The sequence below is a fragment of the Coptis chinensis genome, chromosome 5 (assembly GCF_015680905.1).
Source record: "Coptis chinensis isolate HL-2020 chromosome 5, ASM1568090v1, whole genome shotgun sequence".
Classification (NCBI taxonomy): domain Eukaryota; kingdom Viridiplantae; phylum Streptophyta; class Magnoliopsida; order Ranunculales; family Ranunculaceae; genus Coptis; species Coptis chinensis.
The window spans coordinates 13,674,097-13,685,758 of NC_141460.1; the positions used below are offsets into that span (position 1 = coordinate 13,674,097).

Here is an 11,662-nt window from a genome sequence, read left to right on the forward strand (position 1 = left end):
TTAGATCTTACGACCTCCTAGGAGTTGATACTCACTGATAGATATGACACTATTTATGTCATACTCAAATGTTATGTGACTTTTTATAATATATATACGTTTGGTAGTATACTACAATCACATATAGATATGACACTATATTTGTCATACCAGAATGTTATGTTACTGTTTATGGCATATTCCTCTATTCGGCGTGTAAGAACGAACAGATCCATTTATGAACATATCAATGTCACACTAACTGACATATGTCTGCTGATGGTCTTGTCTCATGGTGAAGGACAACCCCAACATCCCAACAATAAGAAACAACAGAATATACAAACAATGCTTGTCAATATAGCGTATAGAATATTGCTCTATTTCATTGATTAAACCAAAGAAAATAAGAAAATAACACCATAGATACCGCTACAAAATAATTTAGAAGCCAATCTTGAAATCTTCACCATTGTGCGATATTACAAAAATGCTTACAAAAATCTTGTTAGAAGATTACCAACAACTGCTCTAAAGCTTAGCAACATTGTACTCATCTTTCCTAACGTCAACCATTCGTAATACGGAAAAAGACTCTCCCGTCGTCACTATAAAACTTTCCAACATTGAATTTCTTCGAAACCTTCCTCCCAACCTCATCCACGGGAAACACCATAAGTTCAACAGGAGAAAAATAGTCACTCTAATGGTACAATCTAAGTTTAGTTTACTCCCTACTAGAAAAATTATGTCGGTAAAAATTGTGGCATACCTTCCAAATCAGGACACCTACACTTTGTGTGCTCCGTAGATCGACACTTGCTACATTGCTTGGTCTTTCGAGATCCTCCTGCTTCATTACCAACTTCCACTACACCCACCAAACAAGCAACATTACTTTGAACCCCATGAAAATAACAAACAAGAAACATTTTCTTGCGTTTATAAAAAGAAGATAGCACGCAAAATTATCACTTACATCTAGTATCTCTATTTAACCCATCATCATCCTCACTCACATCGGCAACTCCTGCAGCACGCTTAACATAGTTGCGTTTAGCACTGGACACAGAAAAAAAGATTGCACCACAAGAAAGATATTGACGAATACAAATCAGAATCAACAAACTTTTGTAACTATTTAATGTTAACAGACAAGTGAAATATGGCAACGGTATAAGAAACTTACCGCCATCGTTTGGATGCAAAAGTGGACATGTGGGCCTTGTGTGCCCGACGATACCACAGTGGCCACATTTCTTTTTTCTTGTCTCATTCTGACCTTTCAATCTACTACGTTTATGCGGCCTACCTTTCGATTTTACGTGTGGTGGATCATTAACAAATGGACGATGGGTGGTTTTAGGTGGGTGAAAGGCATCTCTACCTCGGCGGTGCCTTTAGAAGACGGAATGCCATCCATTGTACCACTTTCTGGTGGAATATAAGGCATTTCAAAGGGAACTTGTGGACTGCCTTCAGAAGCTCTAGAAAAAAATGATAACATGGATTTAAAAGTTTCACTGTGTTTGGCTGTTTGAGAGGCCCACAAACATATCTTCTTGCATTTCCCTATAAGCTCATTGTGATGAATAATGGAAGCAGCCTGCGAAGAAAAACTTGGATCGTTATTTGTAATGACAGATTTAGCAACTCGTGTCCATCTCCTTAAAAAACAGCTCTGGGGTATTTCACGAAGGCCCTCGTGTTTGTAAAATGAAATGATATGTCTACATGAAAATCTAAACGACTGAAATAGCCCACATGAACATCTAGCATCCTGCTCTAAAAGGTTGTATTCCACACTCGTCTTTTTTTGCCTGTTCAGATGACGGCTGATGGTGTATACACGAATATTGTCACCCACATCACGTTTATCTTCTGCAGTGTACATCGATTCCTCCTATAACTGCTTCATAAAAGCAAGAAAAGCAGCTCGAGTATAGATGGATTCTGCCTGCTTTGCATATTCAATCAAGTGGCTACAATGAAAGGCTTCGTCGTTGTAGTCATTACCTCTTCTTCGTGCTCTCGATGACGGATATTTGCAACTGCCAATTCCATTTTCCCAAATAGCTCAAACAGCCGCATCCCGGGCTTAACATGATGTCTTATAACAAAGTTAATAGACTCGCAATGTTGGTTGCTTCTGCAACCGCCAAAGAACTCACCATGAAGATACGATTCTGCCCACCTCGCCCGTTTCTTCTGTACCTTCATCACCCATGTGTTATGACTAACTTCGTATTTTTCCACTAGCTGTCTCCACCTTTCTTCGAACTCTCCCTGAGAACGTTTCATAAACATAATAAAGCTTAACTTTGTTGCAAATCCAGGGATTTTGACATTGGTGATGCAATTTTTCAATACGTGCCAAGAGCACAGCCGGTGTTTCGAATCTGGAAGAATAGATTTCAAAGCTTTACGAATCGCTGCGTCACCATCAGTAATGACTGATTTAGGGTGTTCACCACACATTGCGTCAATAAATGATTTCAATACCCACTTATAAGCGTCATCGCACTCACTTATGATCAAAACAAAACCAAAAACTATAATCTGTAGGTGGTTGTTGATTCCAGCAAACACAACGATCGGCATCTGGTACTGATTGCTCCTATACGTTGAATCAAACAACAACACATCACCAAAGCTACAGTAATCCAGGCGGGAGGTGGAATCCGCCCAAAACAGCCCAGCCAACTGCCCACTCACATTTAACTCATAGTTGTAATGAAATAAAGGATCTAACTTCACCTTGTCCTTTAAGTTGGCAAGCAGTGTGTTGGCGTCGCCATCAATACAGCGACTTCTCCTCTCTTTTCCCATTTTGTTATACAAGTCTTTTTTCGTAAAACCAACATTAAGGAAACCTCCAGCTATATGCATAGTGACCCATCACTTGGCATTTACGAACACCGACATCATTTAGGCACGTAGCAAATTCCAACGCTTCTCGACTCACATTTCTATGTGACCCGAAAGAAACATTGAACTTCGGATCGCGGTACAATTGGATGTGTGTGTTCCCCAATAAACTCTTTCACAGTCCACAACTTTGCTTCGAATAAAAAAAACAACAATGCAGGCTTTTACAATTGAACCTCTTGACTGTCATGCGGGTGTTCTTTTTTTGTGTCATCGATTGGAGTTTATCTGCATGTCGTTGACCTTCGGATGAACACACAAATCTCCGCTTAATAGCAACTCCATTTGGATGAATTCTATAAACATCCTTACGAATACCGAAGCCAACTGATTTGGCATACTCATTATAAATAGTGTAGGCCTCGTCCGAGGTCTTGAACTGCATAGATAAAAATGTTGCTTTGTCTTCTATATAAGCCCTATATGTATCGGACTCTTCAAAGATCGCTATCACTACTATCATCAATATTTTCATTCTCCATCGGGAAACAGTTAATTCCACATCCGTGAGAATCACTTTCATCATAATGCAAAAACTTTCAAACATAGACTTCTAAGAAACTCTTCGTCATCATCGAGCCTTATTTGATTAAGGCATAGAGCCTACCTAAATAAAGAAAACTTTTTTTTAGTACAAACGACCTAAATATGAAAAATTCTAATGTACCTTAAAGAGAAGAGGAAAGATTAAATCGACTTCAGTGATTGGATGATAAACTAACCTCAATGTTCGAACGTATTCAAACCGTGTAGTGTTGTTGGTCAACATCACTCTTTTTGCTCTACTTCCTTGCTGTAAACTTTAGAGAGTGAAAGAAGTAAATGATTGACCATGAATTTAAGAAGAGGTGAAAGGGGTAAGAAGATTTGGGCCCGCAATCTAATTGAGAAGAATAGAAAATACGATAAATTGGGGATGAATGAAAATATGTGAAATGCCAACGCTACCCTTAGGTGGGCACTTCGGCTACCGGTTACGGGTCAGATAATATGTGGTCAGGAATTGTGCGTAGCCATACATCACGCACACTAAAGACTTGCTCCATGTTATATAGGTTGTCTTTAGCAAAAAAAATGTTACATGGGTATTGTCACCAAATACGGGGTTTTTTTGAAAAAAACGCGTTTAAAACCCGAGATATTGCCAAGGCGTCTGGTTCCAGTTTAAAACCCGGGTTTTTAAAAAAAAGCGTTTTAAACGTTTTAAACCCGTTTTAAACTTAAAAAACGTTTAAAACCCGAGATTTTGAAAATCTCCCGTTTAAAACTTTTTTTTTTTTTTTTTTTAGAAAACGCTAGAAAAGAAAAGGGTTTTGGAGTTTACCTTTTTGAAGAGTGGGCGTTAGATTGACTTATTGAGACCGTTCTATTTTGCTTTGGACTATTAATAATTAATTGAAAATTTTAAAGTTATTAACTTATTTGTAGTACTTAATTATGCCATTATGGTTGGTAATTAGTAGTATCTTATTTTGAGTAGTGTTTTGGCACTGAATCTAAAACTTATAGTATGTAGATGAGTAATGATAATTTGATACTTTCATGTATTTGAATTTTCTTTCATTTGTATTATTTTTATTTTTATTTTATGTATCTATTTTTTTTTCCACTTTTATAGAAAATCAAACTCCTTATCTATTATATTATTTATCATCGGTTTTTACCGTTTCTTTTACGTATTATACGTTTTAAACCCGTTTTACCGTTTTAAACCCGTTTTTTATGCCCCACGTTTTTTTACGCTTTTTTTTCCCGAGACGTTCCGTTTAAAACACGAACTAAGTTTTTTTCAAGTACACCGTTTTAAACCCGTACCGTACTTGGTGACAATGGTTGTATGTATCCAAGAACTGCTTGGTGAAAGGTTCAGTGACTTGAGTCATGGATCTGATTTGAAGATTGGATCTGTTTGCACTCTGCACTTTCAAGTTTCAACTGATGGAGACAAAATGCACATTAGACCTAACTTTAGGTCCTACTCAGACTTCTAAGCCCATTTGAAGACCAAATTCAGTATTGGTTGGTCTATTGGACCACCTCTAAGCCCATGGCACAACCCAAATCTGAAGTTCGAAAGCAATGGGCTGTTAATGGTCGGTTTGGGTCGGGTTATGGAAAATCCGAATCCGAACCGATAAGAAAATTGGAACCCGAAACCGAACGGAACCGATAATATTTATATTTCATTCGAAACTTAACCAAACCGATAAGATATATTGCAAACCGAATCCGAACCAACCCGAATCGAAAACTATAAAATCAATTAAATCCTAAATTAAATCGATTAATTTTAGTCACACAATTGATAAACATATACAAAATTAATCATAAATATTACTAAAATGTCATCTTATCGGTTTGGATTCATATGGGTTCGGTGGAGGGCAAACCCGAAACCAAACCAAACCAATATCTTATCGGTTCAGTTTGGTTTCGGGTTGATGGAGGGCAAACCAAAATACTAAAACTCAAACCGTTTTTTATCAATTTGGTTCAGATCGGTTATCGGGTTATCGAAACCAATTGACAGCCTTAAGCAATACTAACATGGCAGTCGAAAGTCGAAACAAAATAGTGAAACTTCTTGATTTTATCATCTGGACTCTCCAATGTTTTATCGAGAAAATAATAATGATAATAATAATAATAATAATAATACTTTAAAAATATATAAATCTAGACTCTCTAATGAGGTCATAAGCTTGAGTGGATTTACAATTATGCTGAGCACAATCTTATATATGCATAAAGATTCCATTGGATCGTATTCGTGCACTCTCCAATTATTGCAGTCATAATAACTTGAGTAGATTTACTCTTGGTTGTGGATTTTGAGATGTTGCTTTTATATTTTGCTATGTTATGAAGGATTTGTTTAAAAAAGCTAGCAAGATATGTCATAAGAGATCGAAATCTACATTTAGGAATGTAATAGAATCTTATTCATAATTGTGTACGTACGATAACAACGCATCACACATCAACGAAACTTTGAAAAGAAAGTATATACTAGTACAGATGTATATACTAGTACTCTAAGATATAAAACTTTGAAAATAAAATATATACTAGTACATCAGTAGTACTAGTACTCTACGATATGGAACTTCAAAGAAGTTACATAATATTATTAAGTAGCAACAATCATAAACGAAAAGCCAATAGTACTAAATTATCTTAAAAGTGATATTATCTCAAGGAAAGAAATCCCCTAAAGTAGTGTCCTCAAACTGCATCATTAAATCATTTCCATTAGGTGCTTGATAAGTAGGGTTCATCATTTCCATGAAGTATTCTTGCCTTATTAAAGCCTCGATGTCAGTCATATCTAAAGCATTGTTATCACCATCATCATCGATGGTCATATTTAAAGTGTTGTCACCACCACCATCACCACCATCAATCTGCATCGGCTCATTGGAAGTTAACATCTGTGGAGCAGTTGGTGTCCTACTATAAGCCTCAATCTTCTCTTCAACTTCTTTCACATTCTTTTCGATCAACCTTACCAAATCACCAAAATCCTCTGTGCGAAGCTCATGTACTCCCTTCTCACCAATCAGGCTTTGGTACATCAGTAGTTTGACCTCATCTTCACGATTCAGCCTTTCTTTACACTTCAGCTTCTCCTTCTGTTTTGCAAGCCTTTGCTCGAGATACACCTCTTGATCAAACATATGCTTGGTTTGATCATACCTTGGTAGGCTTTTGAACCTCATAAGCACACGATAGGCCTCAGATGGAGAGTGCCAAATATCTGGCACTGGATCGTTTGGCTTGTAAATTATTGCGCAAGCATCAACTGCACATAGGGTGCTGAGGTCACTCACCTTCTTCATCAATCCATTCTTTCGTTTCCTAAATGAAGTCTTCCTATCAGCAGCTTTAGCAATCCATGCAAGTTTCACTTTCTGTCTAGGCATGATGTGACCAAAGAAAGAGGTGTTGTTGTTGGTAGATACTAGATAGAACCCCTTTGCTACTGTTGGTGGTATATATAGACACCATCCTAAGATTCCTACAAGATTATAACAAAAACAATCTTTGTTATTACCTATTCAACTCTTGTATTATTAGGTTATAAATTAAATGCTTAAGATTAGGGAAATTAGATTTGATACACTAAAGTTTTCTCAAGTGGGAAAACTCATTATCATTCAAGTGAAAGATTACAGTTTCTATAAGTAGGGCATCTCTAAATAATCTCTATGATTGTATTCTAAGATTGTTCAACCATTCCATGTGACTATCCAAACTTTCTCAAATATTGGTTAATTTGGATTGAGATACACATGGCACATAGCTCAATACAAATCAACCGTGATCAGCTAGTGAAGGTCAGATTAGTAGGTCCACCTAGCTAGAGCTATATCCTTTGATATGTAAGGATTCAGGATAGATAATCCTGCCATTTATAATGGGATCTTTATTTCATAAAAAAAGAAAGAATAAAAAAGGAAAATGTTTTTAATAGGATCTAAATTTGGCATGGAAATTAATTTTGTTGATGTATAGAATACAGATTTTAAAATGCAGGGTACAATTAGATCAAATTTGGTGAGTCATATTTGCTCAATATAAGTTCCGCTATATCATTATAACTAGGTATTGCCCGTGGCGACACGGATGACATTTCCAAGTCTAGTCTCTATGTTGTATTAACTAGCAAAACTTAAGTTATGCGTATCGATTTGCCAATGAGAAAGATACTATTTTTATTAGCAAAACTTTAGTATGCATATCGATTTACTAATGGGAAAGATATGATGTTTCATGATTCCAATGGAAACCAATGGCCTCGAACAAATTCTGACCCCATACAAATGCTTTTGTAGAACTACTATGTGTACGTATATATACTCATGGCTCCCATGACACTGTTTTTCCTCGTATCTTGTAGTTGTAAAGTTTGAATTGGACACTACCTGAAAAATCAAAAAAAAATCTGGCAATTATATAGCTCAAAATGTCTTATAAAAAAAACTTTTGATGCCCACACATGATAAATTTTCTACATACCCCTTTTAATATGCCTTTGGCATGCCAACTAGCATGTATTCAACATATTAACAGTGGATGCGCTTTTAATACTTCAATATTTACACTATATATATAATGATCAAAATTTTCCAAGATTAAAATAACAAATAACCTAGACAGATGGAATTTCTCAAACACAATTGTCTATACCTTGCTGCCAAATTAAATAATTACAGCCCAACCAGACACATCTCACATTTCGTACAGAAATTATTAACACATAAATAAATTACAAATATTTTTTCTATTCAAAATTTACATGCTACTTCTTCATTAATACATGACAACATACATACATCTTAGCTCTTTGAAAAACAAAAAAGTTGTACACTTAACTAAATCATTTATTATACTTTCACATTCATAATTAGGGATAGCCATTCTTAATTGTCCACTCGATATTTGAACAGTCATCTATGCATTCAACACTATACTTTATTTCCCGTACGTGCATTCGGCACTCCCATCCAAACTCTTTTACACAAATAGATCTACACACAAAGTTTGCACCAAGGATATATGTCTAAAAAGGAACATAGTATTTCAATTCCTGACATATCTTTAAACTCGAGACTACTGGAAACTTTGACTGAAGATTTATCTGGTGCAAAAACCTTAACCATGCATTATCCATAAATGAACAACATAAACATATGTAACAACACTAAGAAAACAACTCTTAGATCAAATCAAACGCCATGATAAGTAGAAAGTACAACTGATTACCTGCACTAATACTATTTGTCCATTTGTCCATTTACCTTGGAAGGGGTAGCACAACTGGTCCGGCCTTGGGTTTGCTCCCCAATGGTCACTAGTTCGATTCCCCTCAAGGCCAGGCAGTACCCGGTCGAATTTCCAACCAGGGCCCTGGGATTAGTCGAGGTGCACGTAAGCTGGCCCGGACACCCGGTTAGAGAAAAAAAAAGACAAAAAATTAACTAAACAAACACCTCTTTGGCCTTTGCAATTATGAAAAAAAACAATCCAACCGGATTAGCAAATTAGCACATTTTAGCATATTTGACTACGGGCAGCGTGACATATGAGAGTCCAAGCATAGTTTAGGTAATTCATGGTAGACCTCAAAATGAAGTAATAGGTATAGTTGCAAAAGTCATTTTGTAGTATTAGTGAATTGCTATAAACAGGAAAGAATCACAATTAGCTCATATTTGTTTTCTGGCGAATTTGTAGTGCCAATATTCTTATTGAGGTGCCTGCTATAACTCTTCTAGTATTTAATTATTTAATGATACATAACTATTTCACTGCTTAGCAACCAATACTTCATAAAAGCACTACCTTGAAAAGAGAATGAAGAAGAAATCATAAAAGTTGTATCAAAAGAGATATATAAGATGGTGTACCTGAATGACTAGCTGGATTGAATGGAGTGTTGATCGGAGAGAGCGATAGACAGATGGGAAGAGATCTGCAAAACAAAGTGAATTAGGTAATTAGTAAAGGGAGGCAGCGTGAAAATGAACAGCATGCATTAACAGATAAAGTTAGTTCTATGAAAAACAACTAATCCTTTGAATTGAACATAAGGTCTAATACAATTGGAGTAAACCTCCACATAAACCACTTCATAGAATTCAATTTCTTGTCAATACCTAAAATATGAGCATATCAAATAAGTGTTAGACCTATCTAACGATTCCAATCCTACTTCACAACCAATTCAATAATGATCAAAATGTTCCACACATTAGCAAATAGTGTGTAGTTTAAACACAAGCATGTTCTTTTAACTTTCTATATACATCTTTGGATGTGTTCACAAACCTGAAAAAATGTCAGATTTTCTTCACATCTTAAAGATTAAATGCATGTCACACAAAGCGCAAAACTGAATATCATATATACAATTTCAGCCCGGATTGTCGTTTTCAAGTATTTAGTTGCAAATCATTAACACGTCCTTTTACTAAACTACGACAAACCAAATCTGGATACATAGGGGTACATCTTTTTTGACAAATTAATGACAATACCACCCAAGTGCAATGGTGACAAAGCATCAATTCCAAGACCAACCTTGATACACTCATGCACATACACTCATGCACATACACTGTCATGGTTAATGCCAGATCTAAATTACACGTCTCTTGTGGCAGTAAGCTACAACTTTTTGTAAGGCTTGCTATATATTGTGGTCATCATAGAATGGACAAAAAGTGACCTAATAGTTTTATAAATCACTTAAGCAGCCTTTTACCATTCGGTAGTTTGGTCCATCTGAACTTTTCAATCATATTACTAAAAATCACCGGGAGAAATTTGTAAAATTGATCAGTCATACATAAAGCCTCATTTAATCCTAAATTAAATTAAAATACGATATATGAATATGAAAATGTAGAGTTATTTAGAGTTATTTTCATAAAAAAAATGAAGAGTTACCACTACACCAGAAAAGGCGTTTACCAACGGCTATATCCGTTACTTATATTTTTACTAACGGTTATATCCGTTAGTTCTTGGGCGTCACTGTCACTTAGGCCAAATTTAGTAACGGATATAACCGTTATTAATATTAATTTTAGTAACGGTTATATCCGTTACTAAAATTAATTGTAACAGATAGCCAACTGTTGATACGCCCGATTAAATTTGTCATTTCTAACGGATATAAGTGTTAGTCAAGTTTGGCGCGCTTCAGTTTCTAGTGGGAAAAGAAATTTGTATGTCACGGATATATCCGTTAGTAATAGATGTGTCACTTGCTATTTACTAACTATTGTTTGTAACCGAAATATCCGTTAGTAAACTGTAGCCATTAAAACAAAAAAAAAATCCTATGTCAAATAATGTCCACCCTGCACATCTAATTCTAGCAAATCTCTCTCCTTTAAAGAACGTGCCACCAGTTACAGTAGAATTCATACGTCGTTTTTTCATTTTTCCGAATTTGCCCTCGCCAAACACTATTATTACAACTCATGCCATCTGAAATTTCGACAATTTCATCGGAAATTTCGGACAAATTTTCACACTATTATTACTACCCATGCCATCCGAACTTTCGACAATTTCATCAGAAATTCCGGACAAATTTTCAGAAATTATCTTTTTTTTTTTATTATTATTATTATTATATCCCGACAAATTTAACATATTTAGTCTAAATTAGTGGGTTAATGGCATAGTTAGCAATTCGTAATATGACAAAAATTCGATACGGAAAATATTCGAATAAAATTCGAGCTTTGATAAGAATTTGTTTTTTAAATTCGGATTAAAAAAAACGAAAACAGCAAAAGTTTGGGTTCGTAAGTAATTCGAGTATAATACGAAGCTAAAAATAAAAAAATATGATAAAATTTGACAGCATACTCAGCAAACTTATAGTGACAATACAAATAATTCGCAAATAATTCGCGAATTAATGATTTCTTGCCGACCGTATCATTGAAAAATACGACATTTTTAAACGTTTTCCAAATTAAACGAATAATTCGCCGAATTGCTAACTATACTTAGTGGGACCGGCCTCCTTACATCTAGAGCAACAAATCGAGTCGGGAATTTAAATTTTTAATGATCGATTTAAATTTGAATTTTGGAATCAGAGTTTTTTATTAACCCGATTGATTTCGGTTTTGGATGGGTAGCATAAAATAAGTGTGAAAAACAACAGGCACATCGTGCATGCCAAAATAGGTTTCACGCTCATCAAGCATGCCCAGAATGCTAGTATGATATA

General features: G+C 35.4%; 1 protein-coding gene across 1 annotated transcript; it reads right to left on the minus strand.

The window, feature by feature from the left end:
• Nucleotides 1-6,101: 6,101 nt before the first annotated feature.
• LOC147496778 (agamous-like MADS-box protein AGL80) lies at nucleotides 6,102-6,830 on the minus strand. Its single transcript, XM_086562664.1, has one exon. The coding sequence runs from the start codon at nucleotides 6,828-6,830 to the stop codon at nucleotides 6,102-6,104; it is 729 nt and encodes a 242-aa protein (XP_086418790.1).
• Nucleotides 6,831-11,662: the final 4,832 nt, after the last annotated feature.

Bases quoted from the DNA above. Each gene is read 5' to 3' on its own strand.
- LOC147496778 (XM_086562664.1), bottom strand. From the start codon at position 6,830: ATGCCTAGACAGAAAGTGAAACTTGCATGGATTGCTAAAGCTGCTGAT.